The sequence below is a fragment of the Carassius auratus genome, chromosome 44, assembly GCF_003368295.1.
Source record: "Carassius auratus strain Wakin chromosome 44, ASM336829v1, whole genome shotgun sequence".
NCBI classification, from domain to species: Eukaryota; Metazoa; Chordata; class Actinopteri; order Cypriniformes; family Cyprinidae; genus Carassius; species Carassius auratus.
In genome coordinates, this window is record NC_039286.1 from 13,601,376 (window position 1) to 13,620,083 (window position 18,708).

The 18,708-nt window shown below is 37.6% G+C and overlaps 1 protein-coding gene across 7 annotated transcripts in view; it reads right to left on the minus strand.

Annotated features, from left to right (window-relative positions):
- LOC113062585 (POU domain, class 2, transcription factor 2-like) overlaps positions 1 to 18,708 on the minus strand; it is a 61,118-nt gene that overhangs the window by 32,487 nt on the left and 9,923 nt on the right. For 2 of the 7 annotated variants that reach the window (XM_026232519.1, XM_026232517.1), the window contains exon 1: positions 14,823 to 16,088. The exons of 1 other annotated variant lie outside the window; for it this stretch is intronic. In XM_026232519.1, the coding sequence (XP_026088304.1) occupies positions 14,823 to 14,925 (103 nt within the window). In that variant the 5' untranslated portion in view covers positions 14,926 to 16,088. Of the gene's footprint in view, positions 1 to 14,822; positions 16,092 to 18,708 lie in introns of those variants that run through there. 4 more of the 7 variants (XM_026232520.1, XM_026232521.1, XM_026232518.1 and 1 more) reach the window with 3 other exon arrangements.

Genomic DNA, 18,708 nt, shown 5'->3' on the forward strand with positions numbered 1-18,708 from the left:
TTTGCATTTCAATGCAGTTTCTTTTTCATTATTTATGACTCTTTTACCCACATCAAAAAAAAAGAAAAAAAAAAAGCATGGGCCTACACCTCCACACCTATCCCCATAGTTACCAGCCTCACAAGTCCTGTATATGCACAGAGAGCCCTCACAGAGCACATATCATATACAGGAGTATGTGTGAGTGCACGCTTGGACATACATGTATGCACAATGGTAATGGGCTTCCTGGTGTCCTGGGGAGGAAGTGTGAGGGGTGAGCGTCTCTCCATGCCCCTGAGAATGGAGTGAGAAGGCAGACTACCGCTGAGTGTGAACTAGCTGGGACAAGATGCTGTCGTATCTGATGGGACAATGACAGTCTGCATATGAGGACATTATATAGAAATATAGAAAAGGGTTTCAGTTTTCTATATTGTATCTTTGCCAAAGGAAAAATATATCTGATTTTCTGTACAAAGGGGTTAACATGGTCACAAATAATATATTCTGAGTTACAGTCATTTGAATTCATTTTTTTCTAGAGATTCGTGGTCAATTATAAGTGATTCAGATCCATTCACGAACATAAAGTGATTCAAAAAGTGAGTCATTCAGTGGTTTGCCTCTTGCACTGATTTGAATTCGATTCAAAGCTTTCAGTGTTTCTGCTTAGATTTGGAGCTTCACGTGATCACTAATCTATTTGAAATTAAATAGATTCGAACGATTTGAATTAATTTTGACGTGATTCAAAGTAAATTTTAATGTTGAAGTAATTCTGGTCTATATGGATCTTGCAGTTATTTCAAATGTAATAGAATTTGATTCAAGGTTGCAGTGATTCAAATTCAGTTTGACACTTGCATTAGAATTAATTTCAAAGTTTGCATCTTTGTTTGATCTGATTTTGAGCATCACATGGTCACAAATTTCTGTAAGTAAGAATTTTAGAGTGATTTATTTATTTATTGTGTGAGGTTTGCAGTGATTCAAAAGCAACAGCAATGTTGGAGTGAATCGTTTTGGAACTTTCAGTGTTTCAAATTCAGTTTGTCACTTGCATTAATTTGAATTTGAGTGAAGCTTGCAGTGATTCAAATTCGATTTTGAGCTTCACATCATCACAAATGTGATTTAAATTCAAAATGGAGTTTGGGGGATTCAAATTCATCTTAAGGTTTGCAGATTCTTACATTTATTCAGATTCCATACAAACCATTTCATTTAGTATCACAAATGTGCATAATTGACCTTAGAAATAGCAGAACCTTAAAGGCATAATTCTGTCTTCGTTTACTCATCCACGTTCCAAACCTGCATGAATTATAGTCTTATGTGGAACAGAAAGGAAACATTTTGAAGAATGTTTGAATTTTTTGTGTCCATAAAAAACAACACTGGAATGCACTGACTTTCACTAAATGGACAGGGGGAAAAAAAAAATTCCATACAGAAAAAAGTAAAGTTTGAAATTACATAAGGGTAAATGATAACTAATGATGAATTATAATGATGAATTATTGACTTATTAATTTTTCATCATAACATTTCTTTGTATTACATTACTCTTTTCCAGGTTTTGAATTCCAGATGTAAATGCCCAATATCCTAATACTATTTTTCCATCAATCCATGAGTAGTTCTGTTTGTACCTGCGCCTGTTCCATTGTCCTGCTTTGGCCCATCATCCCCTTTTCCTTATGTCACTATCGTTGGACAATAGCCCTTACTGAATGTCCCCACCACTGCAGCTTACACTTAATGAACAACAGCCCCCCCCCACCACCATCATCCATCTATCTACCCCCCAACACCCCCTCCCATCCACCCCTGCCCACAACCACTGTTGTCCACTGTTCACCTCATCCATAGTAGACAGTATTGATTTTCAGTGGGGAAAATAAAAAAGGCCATGAATTTTAATGCTTTCTCTCTCTCTCTGTTATACCCCCCATCCACCTTTTCCTCCACCCTTCTCCTGACCCATCCCTCTGCTATGTTCTTTCCTGGGGGAAGGATAAAGGAGAGGGGGATGGGACAGTCAGGGAGGGGAGAGGTGGAGGGGTTGGTGGTGTGGCGTTGGGTCATTTCTCATTTCCGAACCCTGGACGGTCACCTCCCCCCTTCCTGTTAACTAGCCTTCTCAGATGCAAACACGCAAGGACCTCTCTGGACGCTCTTCATCAATACGATGTCTGTAACTCTATGCAACCTTGTATTTTTAGTTAAATAAATGAATAATCTGATCATCAGACACCATATTTAAACAAATGCATGTTAATTAAGAGTTTCTAAAGCTTAAAAAAAATTATAAACAAATTTTCATTTCATTTAAATGGATTCAAAAGTTAAAAAAAAATTATAAGACTTTTTTTTTTTTGGCAAAGATAAATTACATTGATAAACAAAGTGACATTTGTGATGTGACAAAAAGGGTATTTCAAATAAATAGCAAGCTTTTGAACTTTCTGTTGCCAAGTAATCCATAATTCAAAAATATTCAAAAATATTAAAGCACAAAAATATTAAGAAGCACGTCTGTTTTCAATATTTAGAAGAAGATATGTGACAGCCAGATCAGCAAATTAAAATGATTTCTGAAGGATCGTGTGACACTGAACACTGGAGTAATAATGCTGAAAATTCAGCTTTACATTATAGAAAAATATTAAATTAGAAACCAGTTATTTTAAATTGTAATATGGTTTAATAATATTATTGTATTTTTGGTCAAATAAATGAAGCCTCTGTGACAATTTACTGACCCCAAACGTTTAGCTTCTGCTAATAAAATAATAATAATAAATAATAAAAAGCTATAGGTATAAGTCAATACAATATATTAGTAAACAGGCAGTATTAAATGCATTCTTAAGCATAGCATACACAATATACACTATGCTATATGACAACTTGACAACACATTAGCATTTTTGTGTATTCATGAGACTTTTCCAACAATAATTAGACTGGAAATGCTCTAGCATTCAGCATTACTTAAACATGGACTCCCTGCTAATGACACATGGTCATCACCGGTGCTCAAATAATATAAAAGCAGTGAAAAGGACACACACAATATACAGTACCATTTCTGCAGGCACATAGCCTTACAGTGAGTGACCACATACTCCAGTTTCCCAGCATTTACACCTAATTGTCATCAGTGTAATTTCTGACAGATAAATAAAGGAGCGAGGAAAAATGTTCAAGGTAGGACACATGCGGTGAGGCATATAATTCTGACAAGCACATCTTTTTGTGTTATTTTCTGTATGTGGTTTCTCACCGCCTTCTAATATAAAAGCCGAGAGGATGGACGAGAAATGGACAAAATTGAGGGAGTAAAAAGGGGCTTTTAGGGCCGAAAGCATAGTTGGTGTGTGTATATGTGAGCTTGCATCTGTGTGTGTGTGTGTGTTAAGAGAGGGGTCTTAAAAACGGCATCTACAGATTATAAAAACACCATAATGTTTTATTTCCTTTTACAATTACACAGTGAACTATTATCGTCATCTACGGTAGAGCATTCAGACAGTCGGTTGTCATTAAGATAATTTTAATAATGTTCAGTAAATATTTTAATGAAGTTTAACTGAGTATACCAAAAACTCTGAAGACTGTGCACATTTCTGTAATTTACACTACACAATAATACTAAAGAAAATACATCATGTCCTAGAGATTTCTGTCTGTTCTACAGCTAAGTGACTTCTGATACTAAATTCAGAACTCATGCATTTAAAATGTGACAAATTCAATTTGACCCAATCTCAATCTCAAATTCTGATAATCATTCAATTACACCATACAAAGAAAGGGCATTATAACAACATTCGCACAAAATGGTTAAGTGCAAAAAAATATTCCTTGAGTTGATGTTCAAATATATCTGGATTCTTATTCCCCCTTTACATTGGTCTCTTCTCGATTCAACGATTCATGCGTCTCTCACCTCCACCTCTCATGCCATTCTGAACCACACCGAGGGAAAACATATGAATGCATGTCTGCTGAGAAGCTAATAATGACACAATGGTGCGTTTCTTTGGCATGTTTTCACCGTCTGTGCTTCTGTGACATGCGAAAGGTCATTTGCTGTGGACTGTGGTATTAACTAATAGCCAAGTGTTTTGTGGTTCATTCAGGTTTGCTGTTATTCTTGCGTGTTTTGATTAATCTTGTGAGAGCTGCTGGACTCATAATGAGGATTTGAAATTGAGGTCAAACACTTTCGAAATTCATCAATACGTATGTCAAGAAATTCTACTGGAACGTCACACAAGCATTCATAATGGATACATTCAAAAACGCATAAAGCATCAAACATACCACAAGAATCATGCGTTTCTCATCAACTCTGGTTAAATTAAGCAACATAGTTTATTATATTCAAACCAACCACAGTTCATTTACTTGAATATTGGAGATAAATTTGAGGCAGTCTCAAGGATATATTGCAAACGACATTATACAATAGGCAATATCTCCATATTCTGGAGGCACTTTTGGTGCACATCACAATGTTGGTTCATTCAGGTTTGCAGTTATTCTTGCGTGCTTTGATTAATCATGTGAGAGGAGCCAAACTCATATTGGATATTTGAAACTGAGGTCAAACACTTTCGTAATGCATCAATACATATAGAAGAATTGGAACATCACAAAGACACATCTAATGGATACGTCATGTCACTAAAAACACACAAATTGTTATACGCATCGCAAGAATTGTGCATTTATTCATCATTGGGAACTTTCATCAAGTCCGGTTAAATGAAGCAACACAGGTCATTATATTCAAAGCACCCAGAGTTGATTTACTTGGAAGACAATCTCAAAAATCTACTGCAAATGACATTATAAAATGTCTAACATGTCCAATTTTTGGAGGCACTTTTGGTTAATGTTAATGTTGGTTAATTCAGGTTTGCTTTTGTTATTGTGTCTTTTGAATAATCTTGCATGTGCTACTGGGCTCATAATGAATATTCATCATTATGCATTTTTATCAGCTATGGTTCAAATAAATACATCTAATCATATTCAAACCAACCACAGTTGATTTTCTTGGATTTTGGATATAAATTTGGAAGCAATCTCAAAGATTTAAGGCAACAACGTAAACAATTTTGGGTTCCTCAAATAACCATTCAGTAAACAGTTCTTCAAAATCTTTTATTAATTTGAGGAATATTTTTATAAACTACTTTCTTAAAAGTAAAAGTTCTTTGTTGGGATTGATGAAAAACATTTAACATCTATGGAAACTTTCTATTCAATAAGAAGATCTTTAAAGTGGATTCTTTATATTTTTTAAATGTTCTTCACATAAAAGAAAAAGTGGTTCTTTTAAGAACTGTTCACTATAGGTTTTTTGAGGAACCAAAAATGTTTTTAAAATGACACTGTTTCAAAAAAACCTTTTTAGAACTTTACATGTTCTTCATGGAACTAGTGTTGCTTTCATCAAAGAAAATTGTGACTAAATATTGTCATCAACGACCTTTATCCCGTGACGAAAACAAGACGAGACACAACATAAATGCTGGTCATGTGACGATTGACTATAACTAAATGTATAATGCAATATTGCTTTCGAATAAAAACGAGACAATGTAGTTTGCAAAATAAAAACTATTCTAAAATGTCTTCATTTTCAATTGACCAAAACAATATGAAACGAAATGCTTTAACGTTATAAGGATGTGTGTACTTCTAACATGTTTGTTTGGTAAAAATAAATTTTATAAATTCAGATCAGAGCATCTTCTGAGTCTGGAATGGATGTATTCTTGAGTCTAAATGGTAACATTAATATAATAAAATAACCTTGTTTTAAATAGGTTTGGCTAAAATAAAAACATACTATATACTAAAATACTATATAGACAAATACCCTACTATATGGACTGGGTTAAATAGAATTGCATTTTTAAAAAGACACTAAAATAAAATTTTCAATGACTTAAACTAGACTAAATGTCATCAGTTTTCGTAGACTAAAAATTGACGACAGTAGTCATGGATAATTCTGACTAAAATAAGACTAAATTGCTCATACTTTAAGGTGACTGAAACTTGACTAGACTAAAAGGAGTATGAAAGTGACTAAAACTAATAAAAGCTAAAAATGACAGCTTCATACAAAGACTAGCCTAAAACTAAAATTAAAACAGGCCACCAAAAACAACACTACATGGAACCATAGATGCCAATAAAGAGTGCATACAATGTGCTTGGAGACACTTTTGATGCACATCATAATGTTGTTTGCAGTCCAAGCACATGGTGCATTAAGGCACAAGGCAGAGGTTCCCGCTTCAATGCAAGCGGCCCGCGAGGCCTTGAACTTGAGACAGCGGGCGAGTCAATAAGAAAACAGTGCTTTTAGAAAGACGGGACGAGATGAAAAAGAGGAAAGGGGGATGATGAGTGGCTGCATGTGAATTAAAGGGGGCAAAAGAGAGGAGGGGAGGAGGGGTAGGGCTGAGGCGAGGGTCAAGGGTCAACTTGTCAACCCCCCACTGCCCCTCATGGGCAGACAAAGGGAGGCGCGAGGGGTCAGAGTGCACGGCTGAATGGACAACTGGCGAACACACTCCAATCTGGGGTATCTCTTTAGCCACAAGTAGAAAAGAGCGTTTTTCACACTCGCAGCTCATCCTTTTGAGGCTGTTTGAACCGACTGAGACATTCAGATTCCTTTCAAGGTCTCTAAAAAGAGAAATTTGAATACAAGAGTCTGACAAGAGTCTCCTTTTCAAGAGCCGCTCTGCAAGTTCACGTATGCACGCGGGCTCTTTTGAATACGCTAATGTGACTGAAGATTTCCTTTGTTGCCTGTACGTTACGACTCAAAGAAAATGATAACAAATCTCCTTCTAAATATAGATGCAATACACATGCATGATTGCACGTCACAACTCCCTTATTATCTTAAAACATGCATCGCTGCCGTGCTGGCAGAGGTCAAGTCCACTTACGGTCGGAGCTACGCTAGCTATTTATCTTATCTGCGGGATTAGCCGGGCGGCCTGTCAGGTAAACCACACCCCGCACCAACTGCACAGTTCCCGTGGTTACCCTCTTGGGTAATCAGAGCGGGATTTCTTTATAAAATTATGCAGCTGACCAGCATGTATACTCACCATATTCATCCTGCATATGGAACAGGGCAAGATGGATAGACGTAGGGAGGAGCAGAAGTGATGGGGTGGGTCACCTGACCTAGTTATTCTTCACAAATACATATTATTCATACATACACAAATCAGAAGTGTCATCATGAGTAAACACAGAAGTGCATTAGGAGATTGGAAACATTGCTTTCTATATGCCTTTGTCAGTGCTATCATATGATTTCATTTTTTTATTTTCAAGCCAAATAACATGATTTGCATCAAATTAATCATATATATATCAATATTTGCTGAAATAAAATAAATTATTACTTTTATTCATCAAGTACACACTTAAAATGTTTTAAAAGTGAGAGTAAAGACCTTTATAATGTTACAAAAGATTTATATTTCAAAGTTCGAAGTTAGAAGAGTTGCAAGACCTCAGTTCTGACATGCAGAATGGCAAATAAAGAGTTAAAGGGACAACTATAGAAGAAAGATGGTTGTAAGACAGTAGATTAGTTTCATTTCAGGATCAAAAGAACTGAAAGACCAAAAAAAAATATTTGAGTATAAGTGGACATACAAGAAAAACAAGAAAACAAGAAAATGAAGTGTTGAACTCAGGCACTTGTGCTTGTGTCGAAATTTAAACAAGCACCTTGACCTAACAATGTGTATGTGCGGGACAGGCTCTTAGTATTCCATTGGACACCCTCGGATGTGTTGAATTTTCAAATATTTTAAGCAAAAACAAAAACATACATATTTTATTATTATGAATTTCAAAGAAATTCAAAGGAGCTCCTCGCCAATCTTTCCATGAATATGTGGACTTGATTGTCTTTCTATCAATTCTTTTGGCCACATGCAGTGTCAAAAGTGTGAAAGAGTACATGCTCGCATTGTGTGTGAATGTGTGTTGCAGGAGAGGGGTATAGGGTAAAGATGCGGTTACTTTGAGAAGATTGAAGCGCAAAAGCACTCTGATTTATTAAAAGCTGCTGCTCACGCCTACCTCCCTCTCTCTCTCCCGCACCATTGTTGCAATACCTCCTTCATTGTGTATACATTGTTGAGGGATATTAAATTTCTCCCTTCGAACCCAACTGTAACCACTACACAGCCACGGGGAAGGGCAGCACGTCCCTGCGGTCCAAACACACACACAGATACATGCACGTGCTCATTTTCATACAGCTTGTCCATCAAATTAAACTGGGCGGTGAAAACCCACCCCAAAACTGGACACTCTCAGTCCAGGAGCTTATATGAAATGCAGGGCAGAGGGACAAATTCAATCAAACATGCTCTGGTTGTTATGAGTCCACGTTATTACTTAAATGGCCACATCACGGGCGGCTGGTCAAATGTAGATACTTGTGAAAGACATGCGTACACACTCTGAAACCTGCACAGTGAGACCAGACCAATCGATAAAAGTTTAAAGGCGAATATTAATTCAAGCAAGTAAAAATTTAAAATCAATATGAATGTGTACCTGATTGTTTTACGCTCCTCTTTACACTCCACCGGCCCTCTGTCTTCATCTAACACATTTATTCTTTCTGCCACTCAGCAACCAACAATTTCTGTTCTGCATGGCGCACAGCTGACCAGAGGGCTACGGTCTCTTTCTCCTCATAACAAAATGTGTGAACTCTTGACTCTTTTCCTTCAAAAGAGCGGGATTTCCTTGGATAAGGGCTCAAAAAGTGGCAGTGAGGTGGAGAGAGAAAGCAAGATGGCGAAATAAGAATCTTGTAATGATGCATGTGATTTCAAATGGGTAAATATGTATCTGTGATTGGTGAAATCTAATTCCTGAGTTTAATTAAGAGACAGTAAGACCCTGACCTCAATGACAAGCCCTATGGTTATACACACACTGCTTCCAGAGGAAGAGATTTTTACAATCTGTTTATAAGGCAAAGATATTTGGTATTTATGAACATACTGTACAAACAACTAAGATGATGGATGATGCTTCTCTGGTTTCTAATTGGTCTAGTTTTTTATATCAGCTAGGTATTCAATTGGCTAAACTGTCTTGGTGCTTATTTAGGCTGGTAGACCACCCTAGAACAGCAACAAACCAGCTTGACCACCTTAGGTCAGAAACATAATTAATGCTAAACTTGAATGTGAATGCATGGCCAATGCACTGCAAGCACGTAGTCCCACTATACATACTTAACATGCATAGAAATATTGCAGTACCTTAAAGATTTTTTTTCTGCTTTATGCTATTATATTTAATTGTTAGAAAATGTTCAACTGGAAAACAAAAGCCACATTTTCTGTGTTGATCCCGTTGGATTTGCATTGGATTATGAGTTCAGATAAATTTTGCATTCATACACAAACTTCCATATATTTCACACACATAATATATTTCATGCTATAGAGGTAGGTCATCCAACACTATTAAAAATAAATGTTACAAAATGTTTTTTACAGTTTTGCCATGGCATAGAAGAACCATTCTGGGTTCCCAAAAAACAGAACCATTTATCTTTAGTGAATATACAGCTTGAAAATGTGATTTCTAGACGTGGGCGGGAACTTCTGCAGTTCTGCGCAGCTTTCTTCTGTGTAGATATCAATTCTATGCTTTGCATCATCAGCTAGGCATGGCAGGGTATAATATCACTGTCACAGCCTATCCTGGTCGCCCAGTAAGTTTGTTTAATTAATTAAATACTTTTTAATTAAATATTTTAAACTCTAATATAGTCCTAAAAGGAAAATAATAATCTATTGACCTGAGTGTATGATATAACTTTCACGCAAGAACAACTGGAAAACCGAGATAATAAAATACATACTTTTTTAAAAGTAAATAAAAAAACTAATGAACAAAAGATACACTGATTCCTATTCAAAATGTAACACAAAATTAGCTATTTTAAGCAAAATGTCCAAGCTGCTTTCTTCCATACAATGAAAGTAAATATGGACCATAGCTATTAAATTTTCAGGCTGTTCCTCAGATTAAACTATCATGTGGTTTTAGAACAAATTAAGTTTCTACGAAGCTTTTATAGCACTTTTGTTAGCCTATTTTAAACAACTTTTGGTCACTATCCACTATTATTGTACGGAAAAAGCAGCAAGAATGCTCATCAAAACTTCTTTTAGTGTTCCAAGAAAAAATAAAGTGATATAGGTTGGAATGACATACGTTTAACTTAAATTTTAATGTGAACTATTTTTTTAAACTGGAACTGGTTTTTCCAACAAGAGAGGAATGGAAACATAAAGGTACTGGTCACAGTTGACCAGCGGGAGTTTATTAACATGGCCGTACCGTGTAATTTGGTTTGAGTCTGATAAAGGTCTATCGAGATTGTGATGCCTTGCTCTGTCTGTACAATATGACCACCGGATCCCATTTCCCACGGTTGGGCTGTAATAGCGCTCAGTGTGTTAAGAGCTATCAGAAATCGGCCAACACACTGTCCCTCCAGCGATCATTATGCATACGTCCTCACCTACACACCAGGTAACTCAAACACACACCAGAGCATGAAAAAAACCACTTGGCCCTGTCAGATATGGGGTATTGGAGACCGAATGAGGTCCATTTAGTCGGCAGTGGTCTTGATGGTGGTCTCCATCGCAGAGGTGAGGGCCAGCACAGAGCAGAGAGTGTTTACCTACATCCCTTTATTACCATCTGCTTAATGGCCTATGAATGTCTCCATGGATACTCAGGAGGGAGAGAGAGATGGATGGAGGGACAGAGATGGCTCCGATCGGAAAGGTAGGCTCTCAACAGGGAACTCTCGTGCGAGTGTGAGTGCGTTTGGCTTAATGCATATGTGTGTATGTGTCCAGAGATACTTAGTGCAATGAGTGCAGTACTTCAAATGATTTCAGTTTCCTGTAAGTGCAACATCAAAAAAAAAAAAAGGATGCAAACCAGTACGTGTGTGTGTGTGTGTGTGTGTGGAGGGTAAGCCTAGGTGTCGGGATGGGGAAGAGAGAGGTGGTTTAATGCAATAAAGCATGTTGTATTGACATCTCTGTTGTGTCTATTGATTCCCCATTATGTCCCTAACAAACCCGGGTGGACATTTTGTCATTCGCAATCACGTTAGCACTGGGACTTGCCGACGTTTCTGCCCAAATCCGATCTATACACACACACACACACACACACTCATGCTCTCTGGCTGCGGACAGCAGGGATGATCTTCCTTAATCAATACCTGTTTGAGGTTAAAACACTTTACGGCACATCAAACTGTAAATCTGTATCAGTGTAAACACAGTTCACCTGCGCAGACAGACCACGACGGAGACACAGACTGACCTGATCGCATTTGACCTTTGACCTGAAGCACACCCCTATCTTCTCCTAAAGAGCTGCTACTTGGATTTACACAGCAACATTAAACTATTTTGAGGTTTTGTCGCAGTGATGTACAAAACTAGAAAAAAGACAGCACAAAAAAGCACAATGCAACAATGTGGTTCCTTATCATAGCACCAGGAAAATAAGGCCTGAAAATAATAGTGGACCTGTTACACATCTGTAGCATTCGCTCCCTATAGCTAAAAACACATTACACAATGAGGCTACATGTTTGAGTTAACTAGTGAAATGGATTATATTTATCTAATTATATTACAAATTATATTAGCAGCATAATACACACACACACACACACATATATATATAGTGCATATCAACTTTTTACCTTAATGATACTTTAGCTTGCATGGACTCCACCAGTTACCATGGCCAACATCATGAATGTCTTCTATTTTAACTGAATAGTACAGAATATTTCCTTTTTTCCCAAATGTTCTTTATATTTTTGTTTAATTATTTTCATAAATTCTAAAACTTTTATCAAGAGGTTTAATTTAATATAAATAAATATTTTTTTTAATATTTTGTCAGACTTTTGGGCTGACCAGTACATCTTTTACAGCCAATATGAATATGGATGCTAATTGAGGGACAGTACATTTATTTTCTGCTTTCCTTACAGATAAACACTATTGAGCGCATTGGTTTTATTAGCTACATTTAACCAAAGCTTAGCTGAAATGACAGATCAAATGTTTTGGTGGTCTGCATAGCATTTCTTTGTGAGAGTGTGCTACACAATGTGATGAAAATCTGTGAAATTTTTGACACATACAATTACAGGAAGGTTATCACATTAGCAATTTAATGTTTACTATATGAATTTCTGGAACTACTAAAAAGACCGCTGAGGCATAACCAACAGTGCAGAATCTGTTAGAAAATAAACGCTTCCTAACAGCATCAGCCCTCAAAGTTACATTATAAATATAGTGTGCAGACTATCCCAATCTCTGACACTAAGATGCTACAGTAAACACACAGGGTAAAAACTGCTAGATATCTTCATGGTCATCGCCAAGGAAAAACCTAGTAAAAACTTTGAACCAACGCCCTCGATTGTGTCTATCATCTGTAAATAAGGCTGAACACAAATGTGGTTTCCTCACCCAATATAGAGATCCTTTCTGGCTCTTCCTCTTGTCACTCTGACCTCTGCAGCATTTAATGTCAGCTGTGGCACCTGGTGTCCATTTTGAGTCTTATATTATCAAAAAAGAAATGTATCTTTGGCATAATTTTAAAAGCCGAAAAGGTCTTAAAACTCTTAAAACCAAGTGGCAGCCAAACGCCAAATACATACAGCTCTTTTTTTTTTTCATTTAGTGAAATTATAAAATGTGACACATCAAGTGGTAACATTATTTCATCACCAGACATTAAAAACGCTAATTAGCACACACACACACACACATAAAAGCAAACACTGAACACAAGTACACACACCGTCAATAAAAACACAAAACCACCATTAGTATGTACAAAATTAACTTGGTGCATAATTAGTTGTTCACTGTCATTGTTTAGGCTTGCAATTTATTTATTTATTTTTTAAATTGTTTTTTAATGTAAATTTAAGCATCAATGTCTCTATAATTTTCGGGAATTATGCTTCTTTTTTTTTTCCCCCTTCCTCAATATTCTCCAGTTCACTGACATAAAGACAAATCCCAACCAAACAAGCAGGCCAATCCATTTTAACACTACCTGCATTTCAAGAAAGCCCATCACCATGTGGACCCATTATGTGATGCAGCTAATGAAAGCTTAACGTCTGGCTCTTTGCTCATTTAGGCGCCAGTAAGTAATTAAAGACTCGATCTTGCTTTCATTTATTGCGGTATAAACCTTATTCAGTGCAGACGCCATATTTACTTTTTGTGAAGAAGCAGCTGTGAAGTATTTTTGGTTATTTCGTTTTTAACTTTGTCCCCAATCGTTCTGCAGATCCAACAATGAAAAAAAGAAAAAAATATCCACAAAACTCTGGAAAACAGGCGATAGGAAAATTAAACTTTAACTATAGATATATGCATAACCTTATGAGCGGACTCTGTCTCTCAGCCTCTTTTTGATAAAAATAAATAAATATAAACATGGCTTCCACTTTCAATAAGGTCTATGTTGGATCCACATTTTAGTATTTAGCTCTTACATGAAACAGATAAAAACGCAAAGTTTTAAATCCCTTATTTACATTGCATTGATTGTGTGCTGGTGGAGGCCTATGACATGCGTTTAAGGTGACACGTGATCTATAAGTGGTGCATACGTTTAATCCATCTGCTGGTTGGAAAATTTCCGCTTCGTTGAATGCCAGACGATGCGCGCACACATTGCGCGCCCCCGCCCCCCACTAATGCAGTAGGTTACTTCAGAACAAATACTCCTTATGCAAGGAAAACTATGATGTTTTTTCCTTTCAAACCGACGAGAAGCTTTCTTGGTAACACTTCGCATTACAAAGTCTTGTTACAATTTTCATGCAAATACAAGTAATTACTGTAATTATAGTATTATAAAAGACTCCAAGCAACTCCACAAAACATAAACAACTAGGCCTACACGTTGTTTATTTGAAACACGAATACAAATATGCAAATTCTATTAAAAAGTCTTGACTAAAAATAAAAGTTATATCTGCCATTTCAAGCCGTCAGTAGCCTAATATCTTGGTTAAATTGCAGTCGGGTATTGATGAGTGTATTTTTAAATTAGATTAAGCTATTTACGTTATTTAAGCCTAAAGTGAAAGCACTTAAAATCGACAAAAACATCAACAAATAAAGTGACATCCAGTCTCATTCTTAAACTTGTCGTTAAATTCACACACTCGCTCCGTTTTTCCCCCCTGCTGTCTGCTTGTATCGATCTCGGCGGAATCGATAAAATACCATGAATATTCCCTGAACCGGTCGTGAGAAGAGTCAGACGGCAGATGGAGAAGCAGATACGGGGAGGACAGAAGGATGAAAGAAGCCAAAAGAGGCCGAGACGAACCGTTCAAACAAGAGCAATGATGGGCAGACGTCTTTTCAGCTCAGCCAGCCTTCAATTAATACACCCTCAAAGTGGCACCACACATATACATACATACATATATATATATATATATATATATATATACATATACATAAACAAACAGAACTAAAAGGATCTGAACGTATTTTTTAAGCTACCAAAATATGTAGGCTATTGGGGCTGAGCAGGTGTTTCGGCTCCACGTTTAACTTTTTTTTTTTTCCCTCTCTCGCTTTCTTTTCCTTTTCAGTGGTGAGGGAAAAAAGAAAAACTGTTACCGACATTAACCAGAGGGAGGTAAAGGTATCTCTTACCGGAGTTCCCGGAGCGCAGAGGCAGCGGAGACTTGAGTCGCCAGGCGCTGAAATCAGGAGCGGTTCTCTGAAACACCAACGGCACCGGCAAGGGAACAAACATGATCCGCTGTCGGCTGGGCTTTTCTTCTATGGGCTCTTGTATGAGGTGCTTGTCTTGGGGTTCTTTTCCTTTGGTTGCTTATACTGTCAAATATAGACTGTGTTTTGAGGTTGTTTATTTTTTTTGGTAATAGTTTTTGGTTTAAATTTCTCAAGCTATCTTTACATTTTTGGTATTGTGCCTCTCAGTCATAACTTCTTCCTCAGGGATATCTCGGACTGACACACAGACGGATAGCCGGAATCTTTCAAGCGGTCTAAATATAGTCTACATTCATATAAAACGTGTTTTGTTGTCACTTAACGTTTGTTTAGTCTTTCTCTGCTTGGCTGAAAAATCCGTTAAACTAACATACAAATTAGAATAACGGGACATTTAGACCTACGCTGGCAAATGTCGAACCGTTGGTTGAAACTGAGTTTTTTTTTAAATTCAAAACTCACTTGTTGTCCTAACTGTCATAACGTTTCCTGGGTTTTGCATATCCCGCGCGAGACCAGGTGTGCGGCCGGTAAACGTCACAATGGCCTTGCGCGCGTCTCGATCTGGTTCCACTTTGGTTTCGCTTTTTAAACAATTCTCGAGTCAAAATCGTGTTCCCTTTAGTACAAAAACTATTTGGTTCAAAACAATCAAGTCGCGTTTGCTGGCTTTAAAACGGTTTACAAAGGTGTAACAGGAATATTTCGTTTCTGTATTTGGTTTCTAGCTCTCGTATACTGTTTGGTTTACCTCGCGCACATTACATGCATTTCAAGCAGCATTTTTTATCGTATAAAATATAATAGAATCGCTTAGTAGCCTATATTTAAATAATGACCACGTATAAGGCTGCGCAGCGGCTCGATACGGTCCCCCTTCGATTCCACTCACGAGCCGGTAATTAAAACGCAATCAATCGATAGCCTAAATAAATTAAGGAGCAGCACTGCTTGTCCACGAGATCTTAAAACTGAACGGAAAGAAAACAAAACGATACCCGTTAAGCGGAATTCAGCTCTTTGGCTCTGTCCCACCACCATCCGTCTGTGTGTGCGTAGCCTATGTGTCCGTTACGACAGTCCCGTTATCTGGGAACCCCGGTAGCTTGCGAGCTCTGTCCACCTCCCGGTACGAAAGCAACACTGAAACGAGAGGAGCAGCCGCTATACTCCCCCCGCCCCCCCTTCTCTCCCTCCATCCATACCTCCCTCTCTCCCCATCCCCTTTTTTTTACTAATCCCATATAAGGCAAGCCATCCTGCGTATTGATCGCTTGATTACTCTTCATTATGATGAGTCTGATGATCGCTGTGGGCCGCTGATCGATAGGCTTACACACATTCACCGAGTGGCTTACATCAGGTGATTATATCCTCATCTACATGCAGGTAGGCTGTATGCTGTTTGTGGAAAAGATACGAGCGATATAAACGACCAGGGAGAAGCCATTGATATGTTATGGTGATTATTTAACGTGGCGGATTATACAGTAAAAAAGCAACAAACAGAACCCGATCATCAATACCTCTTAAAAGTTTCATTTGGTCTATTGCTAGTCTCAGGGTATCTCATCTCTCTTTCTCTCTCTCTTTCCGACACACTGAATGCTGTCAGTAATAAAGCTACAATCTATGCCGCGCACTTACACTCCAGATTATTGCCGACATAGATTTTTTAAATAGAAAAATCTATACGCTAAACATCGCAGTCAATATGGGAAAAATCGAAAGCTCAGCGCCTGATCCCCCCACCACCCCAACTCACATTCGCCCCAATCTTCCTGTCTCTCTATATCTATACGTCTATCTGTTCTACTATATCCAAGGTGATATAGATCAATTATGTGTGAGCGTTTCATAAGAAAATAAGACAAATACTCAATTATCAACTGATTTGAAACATGCAATATGCCTAATAGCTATTTGATTAACCAAATATATAAAGCATTACACACGCCATATTTTGTTCAAAAATATATTTTCCTGCAACACAACAGACTCACAATGGTTCCTTGAGCTTTATTGTCCCCAAGCACCCCCTTCATTTGACAGATGACATCCGCGTGTCCAACGAGCGAGAGGGGGGAACGAAAAAAGAAGAAGAAGCGACAAGTTGTCCTTCACGAATCCCCCTCGCCTGAAAGGCCACGCGTTGCGAACCCCCCCATCCAAACTCCTTCCAGACAAAAGCAATTATTTCTTGTAGAATATAGTGTGTTTTGCGCGTCTATAGCGCGGAGAAGAAAGGTGTGCAGACTGAAACACTGTTTCCAAATATGACATTTCCATTTGGTTACATTCAATGGTCAGCTCATACTCCACAAATCCCTTAACACCAATAGGAATTTCAATGGCCATGTCATCATTAACACAAAAACTACTGCAAATGTATCATGCAAGACATTGTAGTTAAAACAGTTTGAGCAACTGTTACAATGTATAAGGTAAAAACAAAATAAAGTCACTAATAAAATTATTTAACATCATTTTTTGACAGGCATTAATGCTGCCATCATTATCATTATTCAAGTTCCTGTTTAAAAAAAAAAAAAAAAAAAAGTAAATTAAGGAACTTGTTGATCAATAGAAATAATCATTACTTAGTGCACACATAAAAAGAAACATCCTCCTCTGTGTGTCTGGGTGGGTGCACCAGACAGTGATAGTGAAAGAGTTCATCGTTAAATGGCAATGTCATGTTGACAAATGCTTTGGTTGAATTAAATTCCCTCTCATCAATAACAAGGCGCCCCAATCAATACCAGCTTACAATTATATCAACACCCCTTCTTGCTGTAACAAGCAGATAATACCGTGGCTAGGACACATTCCCACTGTGGTACACACTGACGGATACAAGAACAGGTTCTAGATTTCTCTTTGTATGCTCAATCTTTGTGCATGTTGTATACCTCTTAACACACACACACACACAAAGCTCTAAAAAGATCTGAAAAAAATTATAAACTTTTACTGTACTCCGTTATTTGTTCAATTCCCGAATGATGGAGTTAGACGTGATTCAAGCTGGGACTCACTCACGTTCTCTCTTCAGTTGATCTAATGATCAGTGCTGACATATTGTCAATATCCAGCTCAATTCTGCCAATAACCCTAATTCAAATCCATCCTCTGAGCCGTAGCTCTCTTTTAACACACGCAGTCGGGTAATAATTACACAGTGCTAATGCTGTCTTCTCTTAATCACCAATCGACATCAGATCTTGTCTTATTGACAGGTAGCCTGCTCATCAATGCAAGGGAATGTTGGGATTTGTAGTTCTTTATATATCTTGTTTAATGGATTAAACATTTGGCTTATTTCTTCACTGACAAAAGTATGAATGAATAATACCACAACAAACGTCCTTTTTAATCTCAGACACAGTCTAGGCTGCTTACATCATTTGGCTTTTTTTTGCTCTTCTTGCATAGCCTGCCAAACACTCTTACAATATTTCGATTTCACACATTTGCTTATGGCGGCTAAAATTCAAAAACACGATTTTTATTTCTTCTTTTTATTAATGCATCCTTTACAGGAACCGCCACAAAAAGTATTTTCCATTTCATACAGATTTGACCACCATTCCATGCTATGCTAGTTTTAACACGATCAAAGACAGCAGCTGAAGATCCAGCAGTCAGAGCTGGTAAAAGACATCGACCCCCAAAGTGCTGGCGATGTGTCTTGCCCGCAGCGGCCTGCCGCGGCCTAATGCTATGACATGGAAGGGGCTATCAGTAGCGCGCAGACTAGCTTGAGAGGGGGAGCTGATTTCGCCCCGTCAGAGGCCTGCTG